The 20,831-nt window shown below is 40.3% G+C and overlaps 1 protein-coding gene across 1 annotated transcript in view; it reads left to right on the top strand.

The window, feature by feature from the left end:
* The window catches only part of IFT88 (intraflagellar transport 88), a 1,839,004-nt gene that overhangs the window by 1,523,022 nt on the left and 295,151 nt on the right, over positions 1-20,831 (top strand). The window contains exon 21 of the mRNA XM_044073191.1: positions 2,723-2,775. Coding sequence (XP_043929126.1) covers positions 2,723-2,775 — 53 coding nt within the window. The remainder of the gene's footprint in view (positions 1-2,722; positions 2,776-20,831) is intronic.

Below are 20,831 nucleotides of genomic sequence, written 5' to 3'. Positions count from 1 at the left end.
ACTGATGGCACCAGACTGGCCACGCCAACACTGGTACCCCTTTTTGCAAAGTGTGTCACTGCTGGAACCATGGCACCTGCCTCAGACCCCTGCCCTGCTGTCCCAGCAGGAGGGCCAGATTCTGCACCCACAGCTTCAAACTCTGAACCTTGCAGCCTGGCTAATTACCTGATCTCTCCATTACCATCACTCATTAAGCAAGTAATGGATGTCATTCTGGTGGCAAGGAGCCCTAGTACTAGAAAATCCTATGCTGAAAAATGGAAAAAGATTCTGTTCCTGGAGCCAAACTCAAGGGATGGGCACAGCAGTGCCCAAATTACCTCATATTCTTCAATACTTAACTGAGATGCTTCACAAGGGCCTTTCCTTTTCTTCCATCAAAATTCATGCCTCGGCCATTTCAGCACGTTATAACACAGAGCCACCCCTCTTCTCTCATCCATTGCTGAAGCAATTCCTCAGTGTGGCCAAAAACCTAAGACCACCCAGGAGAGCCCCTATTCCAGCCTGGGACCTTAACTTTGTATTGGAAAAGCTCACTCTGCCTCCCTTTGAGCCAGCTGCAAATGCAGAGTTGAAATTCCTTTCCTGGAAATACAGCCTTCCTTCTAACCATCACTTCAGTAAGATGAATGTCTGAATTACAGGCCCTAATGGCAGTGGAGCCTTTCATCATCTTTCATGCAGACAGGGTGTCTCTCGGGACCAATCCTTCCTTTATGCCCCAAAGTGGTATCCAGTGTGGCCATTAATCAGTCCATTCATTTGCCAACCTTCTTTTCTAATCCACAGAACAAAAGGGAATGAATACTGCACTCCTTGGATGTGCACAGACAACTTAGATTTTACTTGGACAGGACTAAACCTCTCAGGAAATCTGAACAGCTGCTGGTTGCATTTGCTGCAGGTGCGGAGGGGAAGACCATTTCTAAGTGGATAAGCCATTGCATTCATTTCTACTATAAGCACCATGGAAATCCTACCCCACTGGGGATAAGACCTCATTCCAAAAGGGCTGCATCTACCTCTACAGCCTTTCTCAAAGGAGTCCCTACCAGGGACATCCTAGAAGCTGCTACCTAGAGTTCTGTACATAGCTTCACCAAGCATTACCACTTGCCAGTTTTTTCCAAATCCAGAGCTGGCTTTGCCACTGCAATCTTGCAGGGCCTTATATCTGGTCCTAATGCTATATAATTGCCTCCTCCCATCCTTAACTTTGGGAATCTACCCAAATGGGATGACTGCAACAGTGAAACATGAAGAACATAGTACAGTTGTGTACACTTACCATAAATGTAGATGTTCTAGTGTATTCACTTTTGCAGTCCTGGTTACCCTCCCTGCAGCCCCCTGACTTCTATTGACTATAACTCTATTCTTGTTTACTATGCTTAAAGCTTTCTGGTGTATTTGCTTTTTGTTGGAGGTGTAACCTTGTATACAATTGCTTCCCATTATGGGTCACCTGACATCTGGCGCAAGAAAAACTGATAAAATGGCGTCAGTTGCATGCTTTATACCCCTGACTACCTGACGTCATGGAAGATGAGACAGCAACCGACGCAAGACCCGAGACTTTGATAATCAGGCCGACTGAGGGCTACCTGCAAGCAGATAACCCAAATGTGATGACTGCAACAGAGTGAATACACTCAAACATCTACATTTATGATAAGTGTACACAACTGTACTTTATGGTGGCAGTAAATCTTTCTTATAGTCTGGGTGGAGGTGGCAAAGCAGGTAAACTGTGCCAGGCTTTCCCAGGTGGGTGAGTGTGTGTGAAAATCAAATCTCAAAGAGACTGTGTGTGTGACATTTTCTTTGCACAGGGACACTGAGAGCATTGATTTCACAGAGAGAGTGTTGGAGGACTTGGCTTGGAACACCTGGTTAAGGACTCAGCTCTATAGTGGTCAGTGTGGAGGCTTATTTGGGGCCTGGAAAGAAAGCCCAGCCCCAGGACTGGAGTGTGCATTCCCTGTGTGCTCTTACGGGAAATTGTCCTTGGTACAGAGAGCTGCATCTCTAAATACTGTGTGTGTTTATTTTTCTCACAGTGAGCGTTCTGCATCGGTGTCAGTAGTGAGGATTGAGGCTCCTTGATCACTTTCCCAGAGGAGGGATGTCTCTTTCACACACACACACACACACACACACACACACACACACAGACACACACACACACACACACACACACACACACACACACACACACACACACACACACACACACACACACACACACAAACATACATATGTCTATATAGCTAGATGCATTGTGCCATCTGACCAGCTCTTAGATATCAAAGCAGTATATACTGATGTCTGTCAAAAAGAGAGAAAAGGAGACAGTAACTCTTACATTTATTTCTTTATGTGCTGCAAATTAAGGCTCCTCCTTATTAAGCTATGCCACATTTTTAACTATTGCATGCCTTCCCCATTGTTTATATATTTACCCTGTCATAATGTCATGCTGCTGCCTTGTTTACCCTTAAGCAAAGCTTACGGTACCCAGTTATATCATTAAACTACCAGAAATGTTTAGCTTTTGGATGGACTGAATCCATCTCTCTCTCTTTCATTAGGTGATGGTCTGTAAAGAATATTTTTTGGACAGTTTGTAGGGGACAGTACTGACTTTTATTTAAACACTGTAGCTTTAAAGGGTTAATTACTTCTATTAATATATCCACAATTTTATATTTTTCAGACCATCTCAAGTGAAATGGCAATTAGCAATAGCTAGCTGTTACAGAAGAAGTGGTATGTATAATAATTTTTTATGTACATTTTATAGTATGATTTCCTAAAAAAATGTATTGTTTTAACATCTTTAATTAATTTGTTCAATTATTCAGTTATATCTGTTAAAACATGTAATCATATGCTATTTATGCTATTATGCTTTGTATAATTTATCGTGTAAAACAATGCTTCTGAAATGGCAAGCCCAGCACAGCAACAGAAACTGAGTCCTGTTTCAAGGGATGCCCAAGCAAGTTTAAAAATACTTAAAACATTAGCTATGTGGTATTGCTATTAAATGGGGTCAAGCTATTTCAGTATATATGTATATCTGCCTGCAGGTTGTTAGTAAAAGTAATGCATTAAGCCAAATCTTGGTTATTACAAGAGTACATATTTTACACACACACACACAAGCGGCATGTGTGTGTATGTGTTGTAGGGGTTGTTGGTGGAGGGGTATGTGCATTAACAAATGTATTTATTTATTTTTTTATTGCAGTTTGTTAACTGAGAAAGTCCATTGGGCCATGTTGAGCCCATTTTCAGTGGAGGCCCGGGGAGAAAAGCTCCAGCAATGAGAGTATTTATAACATTTACAGTCACCAAAGAATCAAAAAATAGTAATAATAATTACAAAAGAGTTAAAAATCCAAGTAATACACAATATTTATGAGTTCATACAAAGTAACATTGAAATAAGAACATAAATTCAACATATTTATTTATTGTGACTCATAGGTTGAAATTGTGATAGGAATGTTGAAAGGGGTAGAACGTTTCAGGTGGGGTGAGAGCAGGAGCATTCCCAGAGGGAGGACAGATGAGAGTAGAGTAAGCGCTTGAAGGTGGAGGCGTTATGGGTAGTTCTAATGTGAGGGACATGTGCATTCTAAGTAAAGCATAAGAAAGCAGCCAACAGGTTAAGTATAAATACATATGTTGTAGCTATTTATCTACATTTCAGTCTTAAGAAATGATGGACAAATATCAAAAGATCTCACTGAGGGCCATCCCTTGTAAACAATATGTTCTGGTTCATTCTTTCCCCCAGAAGAATTCAGCGTCTTTTCTTCAGAGGTTCCCATACCTGGGGACTACCATGTACCCTTTGATATAATGCACTAACTACATAAGTACAAGCTTACTCAGTGTTAATTCTGTTTTGTTAGTCTTGATTTCTCCTGTTGTCAGTAAAGGTTTGGGCAGTCACGTGACCTTCACTCATAAGTTCTTTGTGGCTTTTGAAATTTGCCCAAATTGTGCATTGGTTTGCAGAGGGAAGTTCCTCTCTAGACTGATAGGAATGTCCCTTTCATGGTGAAAGTGGAAGGCCAGAGTTTCTTCACTGGTGACTTAGATCATAGGACCAATGAAGGCCTAGCCATTCTAGGGGTAAGTTATCTTTATCCTAATCCTTATATGCATTCTTCCAGTCCTTACTTGGATGGAGATCATTCTTGTTTCATGGAGATTTGGTCCAACTCTGGTCCATGTCACAGAAGGCCACTTGTCTTGGAGAGGTACACCTCTGGCTTCCAGCCTGATTGGGCTCATCCTATAGTGCTTCTGTCAACCATCAGCTTGTTGTCATAAAATTTGTAGACATTTTGGACATCAAACATTGTAAGAAGAGAAAAACAAAGGCTCTTGAAAGGACGTCTGCCTGCCAGAGGTAAAAAGCAGGTGAACATGGAGGGGAAAAGGAAAGAGAAGAGGTGACTGACAGGTGGAGCAACATATTAAGGCTATGAGATGATAAGCTACTTTATGTGATACAGATTTTGATTTCTTGAGCCATAGTTTGCCTGCTGTTTGACCATGAGCAAGTCACTTAACTAGACAGTGTATTGGGGCTATTAAGAGCTTGGGCTAGGCTCCTTATTGGTTTTCTGCATGCCTAGTAACTACCTATGAACCTATGACAAGACAAGATTGGGGGACAGAGACAGACAGCCACATAATTAAAGGTAGCCAGGATAGATGTTTCGCTAGTCAAGACATTTCAGCCTTCCAAGTAATTAACCAAGCTTTTTCCACTAGATTCTTTTAAACTGAAGTCTCCTCTGTGGCCAAGCCCATCCTGAGGAGAAAACTTAGTAGAGTCTTCTTGGAGTGTGAGTTGCCTAGGTGCCTGAAATCTCCCTACCTGACAGTTATGCCTACAAGGTTGCTTAGGTCAGTATGAAGCCTTGCAGCTCCTGCAGATTGGGACTTGATAAGGACTTTGACCATAGTCCAAATTTAGTTTGGTGTCCTGTCTATGGCAGCTAGAGAAGGACCTGTTCCTTCCACTTTCCATGTTCTTCTGTGTGCCCCTTTTTTGCACCAGAAGTGTCAAAGCTAAGTATGATTCCTGTGCTTTCCACATTAACATTTCCTCCATCTGTGCTGACTCCCTTGGTATCAGTGGTCTTAACGCCAACCACTTCAGTGTCAAAAACCTCTAGGTGTAAAGACATCAGTATTAAAGGCCCAGCCATAAACACTGATCCCTTCAGTGCAGTTTTTGATGTTAGTGGCATTAACATTTGTTCATTCAGTGCCAAAGCCATTCACAGCACTATTCATAGCATCAGGGTAGGGCCTTGTCAATGACATGCACTTGGCATCAACTTCATGGAGGTTAGTATCACCCAGACAGTTTTAGTGCTGATATTTATGACTGTCAACCAAATTTTTGGAAAAGGTTCCAAGGCAGCCATCTAGTCTGATAGAATTCAGAGCGGCATCTTCCCCAACTACACCCCATGACTCTGAATTTCAAATGTTTTGTCTATCAGTTGCATCTCAGTGAGAGTCAGTGATGAAAGTCTTCTTAGATCCTGATTATCTGGTAAAGAATCACTTTCAATTACCTGGACAAGTCCACTCCTGCTGTTGTAAGAAAGACATGATTTAAGAAGAAGCACCTTGACTATCCACCAAAGTCCATCACTGCAGATGTGGATCTTGTTGAAGAGGAGGGATATCCGTATTTGGGGAGGTGCAGGAATTGATGAGACAAAGAGGATCCTGGCTTGTAGTCCCCCTCCCCTGAGTAAGAGATCCTGTTGGAGGCCTTTTTGTTCACTCTCCCTACATCATGGGTGGTTCTTCCCAATCAGTCACATGACTGATCTTGTTAAGGAAAGGCTTGACAAGAGCCTGACATAGGTGAGCTATTCTTAAGAAAATGGACAAGACCCTTTCCTCCCCAGCCCCCAGGACAGACCAGCTTGGCATAAGGTTCCCTTTTCTGACCCCAATGTAGTGTCAGATAAAGATTCTAAGGCAATGGATTCTATGATGAGGTATGTAGGGCATTAAACTAATGAGGGTATGCATGACCAATTTTCAGCTTACCCTTGTGGAAAAAACTCTTGACAATGAAAAAGTAACAGTCTATGTTAAAAAGAAAATAAGGCAAACTTGCTCAAAGGATCATGTACACATAAAGCAAAAAAGAAAGAAGTGTCAAAACATTACAAAAAGGGGGGGGGGTTATTATGAATGAGACATTATTTCTAGTGGTCACCTTAAACCTGCAATGTTCTTAACTTCAATACAAAACTTAATGATATATTATTTTTTGTAATGTCATCTATGCAGGTTTAAAATACATTTATGTTTCTTTGGTACACTTCTGTTAGTCAAGTTTTTTAACTTATTTATAGCTGGATTTGCACCATGCCATAAGAATGCATTATTACATAGACATAGCATGCATCCTGGATACACATTTAAAAAAATAGTAAAATGACAGGCAATTCGAGCTTCTAGACTGAACCCATTACAGTCTAACTTTGAAAGAGAATTAGCTGACCTTAATGATAGGTTATTAGCAAGGAGATATAATGTTAGTGAAATAAGTCATAGTTTCCTGAGCATAGAGAACATAAGGTCTAATCGGTCATGCGGGAATAATAGATATTTAGAGCCTGGCAACTCTAACAGTAATAACGTATCCACACAGAAATTATCATTATTTTTTACACGATGTCCATCAGATAAAATACATAATATATAAACATTGGAATTTATTAACTATAGATCCCCTCATGAAGGTTATTGTAGGGGAACAACCACAGTTTTTATTTAAAAATAAGAACATTTTATTTAGACTTTTATGCCATCCTTTTAATAGTGTGCTTTCCCCCAAGATAATTTACATCTAGGAACTAGACCTTGCTATAACTGCAACTTTTGTTCTTATATTTGTGATTCTGTTGTTTTTGTACATCCTAATACTTCACAAATATATAAGTTTGATGTAACAGCCGATTGTAACACCAAACATGTTGTTTATCTTGCTGTGTGTTCCTCCTGTCCTGCCTTTTATGTTGGCAAAACTGACAGAAAACTCAGAGACAGGGTGAGAGAACATTTGTACCAAATACATGTTAAATCAGGCACAAATGCACATTCTAAACATATTATAGCCACTGATGGCACACATTATTTTAAGTTTATGGTTATTTATATTAATATACCCAGTTTAAGATGTGGAGATGTTAGGAATTTTACAGAGAGGAATGAAACAAATTGGATCATCAGATTTCAAGCCCATGTATACCCTGGTTTAAATGAGAAAATCCCTATTAAACCAGCTCTTAAAAACAGGAGGCTTGTTTTTAAGTAAATTATATATATTTCTAAGTAAATGTTAAAGTAATTAATATAATATATTATATTATATTATATATATATGTATTTATTTTTAATAATATATTTTTAATAATGATACATTTTATATATGTCATTTATTGATTAAGTTTCTCTGATATATATGATGTATATATTTAATTGTATTTTTATGTTTTTTTCTTGTATTTAAACAATGTACTTTTGTTGGCATACTTATTTCTTATGCCTTCCTGATGGGATATTTGTGGTACATAAGGCTGAGAAGTATGTGGATTTATCTATTAACTAATTAATCTTATTTGCCAATTGTGATGTCATGATTGAATAGGTTATCCACCTACAAATAGTGAAGTACATTCACTCAGATTGTATCATTGAGGTCTGAAGAAGCCACTTTGGTGAAAGCGCTTACCTGTTTTTCATTTTTGAATAAAAGGTTTTTACTTGAAGTCTTTGTGATTCCTTTTTGAATTATAGAATGGACATTACTCGGTCTGAATAGACATCTATATGGTAATGGCTGTCGACTGCCAGAGGTTGTCACTGAGCCTATTTTATTGTTCCTTGATATTTATGTATATTTATATTTATTTGTGCATGGTTATATATATTTTTATTTAGTCATCCAGTTATTTAATATTATAGTGCATTTATAGGTTCATAGGTTCATACTACGCTATCTGCCCTAGGGCATTTATAAGCCTAGCCAGAATGTGTTTGGCTTTCGCCACCCATTTTAAATTAATTTTGCTATGCCCTTTTTTGAGGTTAGTATACTGTGCCTCTGTCTAACAGTGACACAGAAGTGATACCCGGGGTAAACCTACGATCTCCCATCCACTCATCAGGATTCCTCTTGACGAGAGTCAATGAGGGACTCTGCCTAACCTGGACTGGGATTTTATTCCAGAGTAAAGGGAGCCTCTGGGTTATGAATCTGTCCCTCCAGCATGTCCTATTTATTTCGGTGCTGAGGTTCAAGTCTCTCGAGCGTGTAGCTCGATGGGATTTGGATTTTCTGAGGTGCAGCATGTCCATTAATTCCGGGTTGGACATGGCTTTATACGTCAGGCACAGATCACCTCTGAACAGGCGGTATGCCACTGAGTAGAGCTGGAGTTTCTTTAACCAGACAGCATATGGCATCTGTTTGAGCCCCTTGATCCTCTTGGTGAGGTACTTTTGGGGTCTTTCCAGTTGCTGCAGGTGTCTGGTAAGGTACATCCCAAAAGGGGCATTGTACTCGATTATGGGCCTGATGAGGGATGAGTAAAGAGGCACTATGACCTCCCCTGATCTAGATGTGAATCCCTTCATGATTAGGTGGGCTATATAAAATGTTTTTCTAACCACTTTGGCCACGTGGTTGTCAAATGAGAGATTGCTATCAACTTGGGTCCCCAGGTCCCTAATTACTTCATCTGTACTTAATGGATAACCACCTATGTGGTAATTTGTGGGCACTTTGTTTTTGCCAAAGGGGATGCCTATACACTTTTTGGCGTTTAGCCTTGAGGCCATGGCTCTGGCACCAGTTTCTATGAGGCCCTTTTGGAGGATGCTTGTGTCAGCTGGAGAGTCGATTATGGCACCCAGTTTGCAGTCATCTGCGAACTTGGTCAGCCACAGTCCTTCCATGTTGGCCTGTACCTCCGAGAAATATATACCGAACAAGAGAGGTCCCAGGACTGAGCCTTGTGGGACGCCACTTGTAACTGGTTTGGAGTCTGACATGGCTCCAGCAATTCTATCCATGTGGGTTCTGTCCTTGAGCCAGTTTGCAACCCATCTAATGACATAGAGGTTTATATTTAAGCTGGTGAGCTTATCTATAATGCCCGAGTGGGGTATTGTATCGAAGGCTTTTGCGAGGCCCAGGTAGGCTGTGTGGACCACCTTCCCCTCGTCAATGGCCTTGATGACTGTTTCAAAGAAATCAACCAGGTTTAAGAGGCAGGATCTGCCCTTAACAAAGCCGAACTGGGTAGGATCCAGTGTCTGTAGGTCCCCAATATCTTTATTTATGAGGTCCATGATGATCCTTTCCATAGCTTTGCAGACCAAGCTAGTCAGGCTTGTGGGGCGATAGTTTAAAGGATCCGTTCAGGCACCACCTTTGTGGAGAGGGACCACAGTTGCTGTACGCCACTCTTTGGGTACATATCCTGTAGTAAGGCTGAGATTGAACAGTAGTTTTATGTTTGGGTTTAGCTCTTCTTGGAGTTCATGTAGGACGCAGCCCGGGACACTGTCTGGTCCCATTGATGCTGTGTTTTTTGCTTTGGAGAGGGCGGCTCTTACCTGAGCATCTGAGATGTCAGGGGGGCAGCACTCTGCTGGGATAGATATTTGCCCTTTTGGTGGGGAGGGGGGGGAGTTTGCGCTGAACCTGTCAGCTAGGATGTTGGCAATGTCTGTATGTTCGGTGTATTTTTTGTCATTTTGGACTAATTCTGAGCATATCTGGGAATTACCACCCAGGTTCCTAACATAACTAAAGAAAGCCTTGTGATTATTCTTAGTGTCCTGTGCAATATTTCTCTCGAAGCTGGCCTTAGACGATTTTATGAGTGCCCGTAGTTTTTTGCTTATACTGATCAGAGATGCCCTCCCTTTTTGGAATTTTGATCTATCATTTAATAGCTTCCTCCTTCTATTGTATAGTTTGTTTATGGCTGGGGTCCACCAGACAGGACGTCTGCCTTTGGAGGATTGGGTCTTGGTTTTATTTGGGATCGCATGATCCATGCATTCCTGAAGGTGTTCATAGAATGCGTTTATAAAGGATTCTGCGGTCTGGGCCGTATTTTCCACAGGCCCGGGGGCTTTGAAGGATTCCACCTCGGTTTTGAGGAGTGTGAAATTTGCTTTAGAGAAGTTTTTCACTGTGGTTTTCTGGGCAGTGGGTGGTGTCGGGATGTGAATATCCAGTGAGATTAGTTTATGGTCTGATCTTACCAGTGAGGGATACACTTCTGGTCTGGAGCATAGAGTCCCCATGTTGGTGATGATTAGGTCCAGTATGTTTTCCCCTCTTGTGGGAGTGGTAACAAGTTGTTCCATAGCATTTGAGTTTATAAATTCTAGGAACCTTTGGGCTAGGGTGTTGGAGCTAGAGTAATGCTCCCAGTCTATGTTTGGGTAGTTGAAGTCGCCCAATATAATGGTGTTTGGAGAGACCTTCATATTTTCCAGTGTTCTCAGGAAGGCCGAGTGGGGTTCCTGGGTTAGGGAGGGTGGTCTGTAGCAGGCTATAAACTGGAAGGCAGTTTTACCCACTGTTAGTTGCACATGGATAGTCTCTGATGCTTCGTGCTGTGCCACCAACCTGGAGGTGTGGGTATCTTTGATGAATATTGATACTCCCCCTCCTTTTGTGGGTCGGTCCAAGTTTTGGGGCCGAAAAAAATGGTATGAGGTATATCCTGGTAGTGCTGGGGTGCTCTCGGGTGCCTTGAACCAGGTTTCTGTTACTGTACAGATATCGATGTTCTCCATGCTAAGGAGAGTTTCAAGTGCATGCATCTTGAGGTTTAGACTTCTGGCGTTGAATAGCATTACTCTTAGTTTCTTATCCCTTGTGATACCTATGGAGGTGGGTTTGTCTTTTTAGCCTTGCCTAAAAAAGGCACTATGGGGGTAGCAAGAGCCTTTGCCAATATCCGAAAGCCCAGGGGTGACAGGTGCAAGCCTTCCCTAGCGAAGCATCGTGGCTTGTCGAGCATATCATCCCAGGCTGACAGGCATTGCATCCCCTTTGAATGACACCAATACTTAAGCCACTTGTTGAAATTGATCATCTTGTCTTCATATTGTGGCATCATTCTTGGTGAGGGTAAGATCCTACTCAAGGTCAGGGTCATACCGGCCTGGGCCACATGCTCAGAGAGCTCCTCTATGTCTCTTTTCATGTAGTCCAGGGAGGTATGTCTCAGGTCATTCACACCAGCATGGACAATGACTGAGTCATATTTGTACTTGCCTTGGAGTGACCTGAGTGCTTGTGTTATGTGGTGGATCCTAGCGCCCGACAGGCAGCTCACCGTGACCTTCTCCTTGTTCAGCCTGGTGCCTGACGATAGAGTCACCTATTACAAGTTTATCAGGTGTGTTGTTTAGCCTTAAGGGCTGTGACTGTTCGGCACACTGGCTTTGTGAGCTATGTGTTGCACGTGTTTTGTTTTGGGGTAGCGGTTGCTTGAGTGTCTGCTTTGGAGGTCTCTGCTGCTTAGGCAGATTTTTATTTAGAGCCTCCGAGTATGTTTTTGTGTGTTTATGTGTTTGGTCTGCTGTTGTGGTAGGTCTATGTGAGACTGGAATTGTACTGAGTGTGGTTTCCTTCTCCTCCTGACTGGTTACGCCAGTACTGAGTTGAGAGAGCTTAGCCTCCAGTTTGGCTATATGGATGCATCTCTCACATGTGTTGGAATTTGTTGGGAGGAGGAGGAGAGGGTTGTCTGTGTACATGAGGCAGTTGTAACATTGCCTCAAGATTCCCAGATTCACCAGCTGGACCGGAGAGAAGATTGACAACCTTTGGACATGCTAGAATAGTATTGGGAATTCCTTCATAATTGAAAAAAAAGGGCCAATGGGGAATAAGGTATTCAAGAGGACTTTGTGAGAGTGTAGTGCTTTTAATTTTTTAGTGCTGACTTATATAATTGCTTTAGTGAGCAAGTGCCAGGTAACTTAAATGCAATGTGTTACAGGTAACTTAAATGCAAAAACGACAAACAGCACAACTTTATTTGTGAATGGTTATATATATATTTGTATATAGTCATCCAGTTATTTAATATTATAGTACATTTATTATTGTGTTTGATTGTTTTTAACTATATTTCTTTAAGAATTAATTGGCACAGCATTTTATAATTAGTAGTGGGCGTGTTGTATTTTAGAGTTGTATAAATGTAGAAGGTTTTTTTGTGTTAATTCACTCTAATGATGCCCTATGTACATAGGGTGAAAGCGCTTAGTCTATGAATAAACAGTTCTTTTGTTCTCCTTCCTACCAGTTTGTGGATTACTCGCCATTTTGACACTTCTTTCTTTTTTGTTTTATGTTAAAAAGAAACTAGTGGTAGCCATGCAAAGTATCGCATTTCCTTCTCTGTGAGGCTGATATAGAATGCATTAGATTGAGTAGCAAGAGGAGGTGGAACGGGACTCGTCATGTGGAGGCAGGCCTGACTCAGAATTATGTGGTTATGTTGAAAACTCTTAAGCATCCTTCACCAATGCCTCATTTGACAGATCCAGAATTTTTGATCCCAAGAGGAAAGAATAGTGAACAAGAGGGGAAATGCTTGCAGGTGTTGGGGTGAAGTTTTCCGCTCCACAACAGCCTTTTGCCAGGGCCCACAAAGTTGCAAATAACTTATAATTCCACAAGTCCCAATATTAGTCTTGAGGCCACTGATTTGATAGAAATTCCTGCATTTATGGGGGCTTCTTCATTGAGCGATGGCCTAGAGAACAGAGGTGGATGGCAACATCAAGGGTTTCATAGCCTTTCACCCCGAAGCAGCAACAGCAGCCCTGTGGACTTGCCCATCCCTCTACTTCTAGAAGCAGTTGAGGGTTAATTATCCCTCCATCTAGCAGCATACATGGACATTAATCAGGGCAAATGGATTAGAGTCATAATTTTGAGAGGCAGTAGAATTCTATTCACAACTGTACCCCAGCCAGCCTCTCTTCTCTTATTAGATGTTCCACCCCAAAAGAAGAGGGTGGCTAAAATAGAAGTAGACTACCTCCTAACCAAAAAAGCCAACCAGCAGGTCCCACCAGCCCCAAAAGGGTCTGAAATTAGTCTTTTTGAGGACTAAAAAGAGTCTGCAGTAAATGACAGCAGACTGATACTCAGGCTCAGAGGCCTAAATTTGTATGTAAGGGAAACCAGTTTCCATATGGTTACAGTGCAGTCAATCCCTTATTATAGTTCATAGGTGACTACTAGGCTAACTGCCCTGAAGGGCCATTTTAAGCCTAGCTAATAACCCAAGGTCATAATCAAACCCTGTAATTTGTGGCTATAAGGCAAAGACCTTAACCCTTTTGCCAATCGCACCATCTTTGTTTACAGGGGGTGTTACTTGTACATTTTAAACCTTTAAGATACCTACTTCAATATAAGAATGGTAAATACTTCCAGGAAGTTGCTGAGCTTCCAGGTAGGAGCCAGTGGTTACTAATTTATGGCCCTGCCATTTGGTCTCATCTCTGCCCTCCAGATGTTCATTGAATGCATGGCATTGGTTGCAGCACACCTGAGATTCCTCTGAAAAAGGGTGTCACCATATTTGGACAACTCGATTCTCACCTCCACTATAAAGGGGTCCATAATAATGTACAAGAGACTACTTACTTTGGCTTTGCATGAACTTGAGAATCCCAGTGATCACTATGAAGCTGCATTTGGAGCCATTGCAAGTTCCACACTTATAGGCTACTACCTGGGATCATCCAGGAATTACCTGAATCCTACCATATAGGATAGCATCAATAAAGTCTGCCGTATCACTACTTTTATAACACACTTTTTCATCAGTGGGCAGAATTCCCAAGGTGTTTGGGATCATGGGGACTTTCAAGTTGGCTGCACACCGAGTAACAGCATAATTTCAGCTGTCCTGGTATGAAAACTGAAACTTAGAAAAAAGAGACAGTGAATTTGGCCTTTTGGGTAAATTTCAGTTACTGGCTAGTAAGTGCACTGCCTGGATGCCAACAAAGAAGAAATGTAGTGAAGCTAAAAGAAAATCAGTCACAAAAAGTGAGGAAAAAATATTGGTTGGGAAGAAGCTATTCTGCAAAAAACAGTTCAAGCTCCAGCTGTGGTGCAAGACACAGTTTACAGTAATCTAGAGGAAGAAATAAGTCAAGTGTACTCAGAGCTGATTAAAATAAATGAAACAGTTAAGGAGTATATCAACTCAAATAATAAAAGGCTGGAAAAAATGAAAAAGCTTTAAAAAGATCTTCAGATGAGCTGATAATGCTGCAAAAGTCAGATGTCAAAATGAAGAAAAGGCTGGCTGAGTATTAAACTGCTCAAGAAGAGATGTTTCAAGAAGTGGTAAAATTAGAGAACAGAGCACATAGGGAAAACTTGAGATTTTCTGCTGTGCCAGAGAAACTGGAAGGAACAGCCTGTATTAATTTTATGAAAGCACAGGTAAACAGCTGGACTGGTATTCCAAAGCAGGAGTTGTTAATTGAAAGAGCACATTGTGTGTATGCTCCAAACATGTTATGAAACAGTAGCCAAGACATCTAATAGTAAAGATGCAGTCCTACCAGCAGAAAGAGTTAATTATAACAAAACTGTGGCAGAAGAACAAAATACTAAAAGTTTTAGACAATATATTGTTTGTGGAAAATGATTACTCACTGTACACCAGCAGAAGAGGTGTAAATTTATTCCAGCAATCAGGGAATGTTGAGAGGCAAGTGTGAGATTCAAACTGCTATATCTAGCTCTCTTCAGAATATTTTTTTCCTGGAGGGTTAGTCATTTTTTGAGGCAGAACTCGCTAAGGAGAAAATTCAAAAGTTTGTCCAACAAAAAGTGAGCTGTCAAACAGAAGGGGACTCTGCTTCTTATTCTTCTGATGATAAAGCTAATAGAGAGACTATGCCAGTAAAACCTTTTCCAATGTTCCAAAGAAAAATTCTTAATAGACAGAGAAAGGCACATGATTTGCCAAGAACCATGAGAACACTAGAAGTGAATCAGAGACTGGAGCTAGGCGATGGAGATCAACAGGAAGAAAACCATCAACTCTGAATTTAATGAATAAATGTGGGATTACAAAGTATCAGTCATATTTGTGAAATATAGTGAAACAGGAAAAACCTGGACATATTAGATTTTTTTTTTACTTTGTAGGGGACTCCAAAACATATGCCCTACTCCATGTCATTAACATGTGGAAGAACATTAAGGAGAGAGGAAGATGAAGGAAAGTGGTAGCTGTAAGTAAAACTTTTTTGTTCTTAACAGTATTTTTATAAAACAAGACATATACTGTATGTTGTATAGTAAAGCATTTTTAGTTATTTTTGTGATTTATAGGAATACTAAAGTGTTGGCAATCATGGTGGCAACTATTCATTTGGTACCATTTTCAAGGTTCCACATAGAAGCACGACCAGTGGACACTTCTTGTACAGTGGTCTCAACTGGAAGACACCCTGGATTGGGTACAAGGTGTGCTGAAAGCATCTGAGGAGGATATCCCTTTATCTTGCCCCTACCCACAGTTGCAGTCATCATAGATGCGTTCATCCTGTGGTGAGGGGTATTGTTCAGGTCAGATGGCCTAAGTAATTTGCATTCAGCAGGAAACCTTACTTTACATCAACATCCTTGAAATGAAGGCAGACCTTCTAGCTTTTCAGGACAGTCTTCCCCAGAGCGCAACTGCAATACACTCCAGCAATATTTTGGTACTGTGTTACATCAACAAACAAGCGGAAACCAGGTCCTACCCCATGTGTTGTGAAGTTATGAGGCTATGGGAGTGGTTAACAAACTCACAATGCTTCCAGGTTGAGGCAACTCAATAGAGGACAGGTTCAACTAATGCCTTCTGATGCATCATGAGTGGTCCCTGTGTCTGGCAGTAACTCAGTTGATGTTCCATCAATGGTAGAAGACTTGTTATGACTTGTTTGCAGTCCTGACCAATACCAAATACAGAAACATCTCCCTAATCCATCCACAAAGGCAGACACCCTGGAACAGAGTAGTCTACCAGTGGCCACCAGGGATGATGTGCTGCTTTCCACCTTTGCCTTAGTAAGGAGATTCATAGAGAAAGCCAAAGTCCAAGGTTGTTCTCTTAGCCTTGTTTGGCTGTAAAAAGTATAGTGTCCTTTTCTGTGGCCTCACTTGATAAAGAACCCCGTTATTATGGAGCTTCACCCATGCCTTCTCTCAATTGTCCGGCAAGCCTCACTAAGGCCAACAGCCCCTCAAATTGTGTGGTTTTTCCAGTTCCCTTAATGGCCAGGCACCCTAATTACCCTCCTGGGGCAGTCCACATCCTAATACCAGCCCAAAAGCCATCTGCAAACATACAAAGAAAAGTGTATTGGATTCTCTCTGTAGGTTATTGAACAGGTAGTAGAGCCTTTTGCAGTACTCATCTATATTATTCTTCAGTTAATTGCAGATAGCTCTGACAAGGGTTCAGGTTTTTCCATCCTAAAAGTACACTTAGCAGCCATTTCATTATCAATGTTTATCTTTTCTTGTGGCTGCCAAAAAAGCAATTACTAGAAAATTGAAATCAAAGTCTAGACCAAGTTTATAAGACGTAGTGAATAAAGTAACAGAGATAAAACAACTGGAATTGGGATCTTTAGAAAAGGGAAGGAGCAAACTACATAGGAAAATGGGAATTGTGGGAACAATATATGCAGAGAAGGAACAAGGTTTAAGAGGCATGATTTGAATGAGCCATATGATGCTTAACTGACAGTGACTGGGTTGATTATACGTGATGTACAATGTCTGCAACTATAGTTGTTTCATTGGTGTCTGTGATGTGTAATGTTTGCAGCTAAAGTGGTGTCTATGTTTGTTTTTCAATGATATAAATGTAAGATTACCTGTGTCATACATGATCATTTAATAAAGATGTTTATTGGAAAAAAAAGGTTTGTATTTTCTTTGACATCCCAGAAAGGTTGCAGAACCTTTCTAAGGGATACTTACCCAATGAAACCTTCTTTCAAGAATCCTGTTCTTCAGTGGTATATCAACTTTATCTTGAAAATGCTGGCAGATTCTTGTTTCAAGCTTGCTTCCACAGCAGACATAAAGTATCTGTCCAGGAAAACATTGTTTCTCATACAATAACACTGGCAAGGAGGGTTCCAAAATTACAGGCCTCCCTTGTCAACCTCCATACCTGACATTTCACAGCTAAGCCTACTTTCATGCCTAAAGCAACTTTGGAATTGAATCTCAACTAGTCGATTAGTTTTCTTTCTTGAACATTCTAACAAAGATGAATACAACTATTTTCATTTTAGTTTTTGACTCATGGTTGCTAGTTATATCTCCCGCTAACTGAATCATGAAATTACTTTAAAGACTTCAGCATTATGCAGGTATTTCTTTATTTTCTTCTGATCCAGAGCTTGGACTCCATCTAGTTTTCTACATTAAGCAATTGTTTGGGAGTAAAACAGCTGTATAATTTTCCTTTACATGTGAAAAAAAATTATAGGAATATTAGTCTGAGACAGAAATGGTTTGATTGTTCAAACTTTATTCATGGTTCTTTAATGTTTTAATGCATTTTTTGTTAATTTTTATTGACTTTCTTGATTTAGGTACCTAGGTTACCATAGCTGATATCTCTAAATAAGCTCTAGATATTCTCAGCACTAAGATTTTTACATTAATTTTGCTGAGTACTCTGGGTCTTATTTATTTAATTTTTATAGGACCACTTCATTATTTTAGATTTAAATTCTATTAGGACTGACCTTACTACTGGTCTTTTGGTTCAGTTTTTAATGCCACCATGGTATTCTGTTTGAAATATAATTAACTTATGCTAAGTGTATGCAATTATTTGTCTGCAAGTTTTAATTTGGCCTTTTTGTGCCACTGATTATATTTTATTAGTGTTATGGTGCATTATTTGTAAACAGGTTCACTCATGTTGAGTGCATTTAATTACTTTTTGCTGCTGTCTTAAATTGTGTATGTGCCTCACTTTGTGAAACAAAGTCATGCTTTAGATTGTACTCTGATGTCAAAATTTACTGATGTTCATCATATTGATCACTGCTGCAGTAGCCTTAATTGTATGGGTTATATCCTGCCAAGGATGTAACAACCAGCCTCCTTCCAAAGCTGTGGAACACCTTCCGCATGCGCAAACTGTCAGACAGCTCAAGTCAAGCTGATCAAAGACAAGTTTGGGCACGAAGCCCTTCAGAGCTTTTCTGTTGCAGAAGAGTATGCTCCTCTGAGGCTTTCGAGGATTGAATATAGAAGACTGAATATAGAGCATTGTGCATATCTTTATTTCTGATGTAGGAAAAACTATACTGAGATTAAAGGACAGGACATTGGAACATCTTTGGGCCATCAGAAATAAAGATATGCACAATGCTCTATATACGCATAGTGTTAGTTGCCCCAACTATAAGAAGTTTGTCATTTTTGTAATTGATCGGGTGGTTCCCAGTGAGAGAGGTGGGGATGACAACCTTAAGGTTGAAGTTTTAGAATACAAATGGCAGGTCATTTTGAATGCAACTGTTTCACATGGTTTAAATGACCATATATCCATCAGGCCAGTTTTGAAACAAAGAGCAAGCAAACTTTAAATAGAGTTAGTGCATACAGTAGTTGTAAATTATAATATATATATATTACATAGTTTACATATAAACAGACAAAATTTTTTAGTTTGTAAGTGATCAGTATGATTTAAGAGCAATATGTATTTTATTAGTATTGTAAATTGTGTAAGACTTTTTAATGATTTTGAAGTATGTAGCTTTAAGATGACATACTTGATTAATTAGGAATATTATTGGTGGTTTCATAGGTTAGTACTAGGCTAACTGCCCTTGCGAGCCATTTTAAGCCTAGCCAATTATCCTTTGTGAGACTCTAACCCTGCACCTTGTGTTTGTAAGGCAAACACCTTAACCATTATGCCATCCTCCCTGGTTGAGTTATTGTGTTTGTATAAATGTTTTTTTGTTAAATGGTTTCCACTAACTCTGATGAAGCCATTGTGAATGGTGACAGTGCTTAGTTTGTGGAGCTACATTAAAACTATCCATTATCCTTTTCTCTTTCCTGAACCTAAAAATAAGAGTGAAAGGATACTTCATACCTTAGATGTCCACAGACAACTTAGGTACTATCTCAACAGAACTAAATCTTTCAGCTCTTCGGATCAGTTGTCCGTTTTTTGTAAAGGTAAGAAGGGACATCCTGTGTCAAAACAGATTATTTCGGAATGGTTGTCTAAGGCTATTAACTTTTGTTATACTCACCATAAAAAAAACATATTCCAGAAAGGTTCGAGCCCCACTTTACCAACCCCTTAGCTTCATGTATGGCTTTTTGGAAAGGGTTGGATTTTAGAAGTATTCCAGAAGCTGCTACTTCGTCCTCTGTACATACTTTTACAAAACACTACAAACTTGATTGCTTCTCTGGGTCCAGATCAAGCTTTCCTAGGACCATTCTCCAGGGGCTCCTGGACTTTTCTCCTTCCACCTCCCAGATATAGTTAGCTAAAATAGTCTACCCTTATAGCTAACACTACTACAGCAGTGATCAATATGATAAACATAGTACAGCTTCTTCTTTTGGCTTTTCCCTGTTAGGGGTCGCCACAGCGGATCACCTGTCAGCTCATGATTGGCAGTGGAGTTTTACAGTGTTGAGTTGCCAGCCCGGCACCCAACCTTCCACAGAAGGCACACACACGCACACACACATCTAGGGCCAATTTAGAGTGTCCAGTCCACCTACAGCATGTCTTGGGATGTGGGAGGAAACCGAAGCACCTGGAGGAAACCCACGCAATCACAGGGAGGACATGCAGACTCTGCACAGAAGGCACCTCAGCTGAGAATCGAACCAGAGAACCTCTTGCTGTGAGGCAGATGAACATAGTACAGCTGTGGAAGTAAAATAAGAGTAGATGTTTGAATGATCACTGCTAAAGTAGCCACTCCCTCCCTCCATCCCCCATGTTTTTTGGTGTGTTTTTCTTTTGCCCGGGTGCAGGCATTTATTTTTTTTATTGTTCCTAGCATTGTCCTTTTGGGGCTCAGCATCTCCCTCTGTTGGCAGAACAGCTGTGAAGGCCTTCGGCCAAACTTGTCTCTTAGCTAAGCTCCAGCTGCCTGACAGTCTGGACACATAGAAGGTGCCCTGAAGCTTTGGAAGCTGTCTGGCTGTTATATCCTTGGCAAGTTGCAACCCATATAGTTTAGGCTACTACAGCAGAGATCATTTGAACATCTATTGTTATAAGTTTTACTTATACATCTGTACTTTCCATTTACCCTCTCCAAAGAAGACACACAACTGTACATAAATATATTAACCATCACAATAGATTTTCAAGGAGTAGTCAGTGTGATCATACCACTGCTCATCAACACCTAGCCATTTTATTAGAGTTTCTCTTCTTTCTGTGGGTATTAGATTTCAAGGAAGACTTCAGCAATGTCTGCATGTTGCAATTTTGATGGGAATGTTATTACTGAATTCTCAAACTAATACATATATTATATTTTGACCATATTGATTTTTAATTGTATGATTTTTTTTTCTAGTTTCCATTTTACATGCTGTTTATTGTTATACTTTTTGACGTAATTCAGAATTTGTCCTGTTTACCTGGAGCTCTCTCAGCTCCCTTTAATGTACTTAATACAAGAAC

Source organism: Protopterus annectens, chromosome 5.part1, assembly GCF_019279795.1.
Source record: "Protopterus annectens isolate FY-2018-M chromosome 5.part1, PAN1.0, whole genome shotgun sequence".
NCBI lineage: Eukaryota > Metazoa > Chordata > Ceratodontiformes > Protopteridae > Protopterus > Protopterus annectens.
The sequence above is the reverse complement of the archived record's forward strand: the minus strand, read 5'-3'. Positions and strand labels throughout refer to the sequence as shown.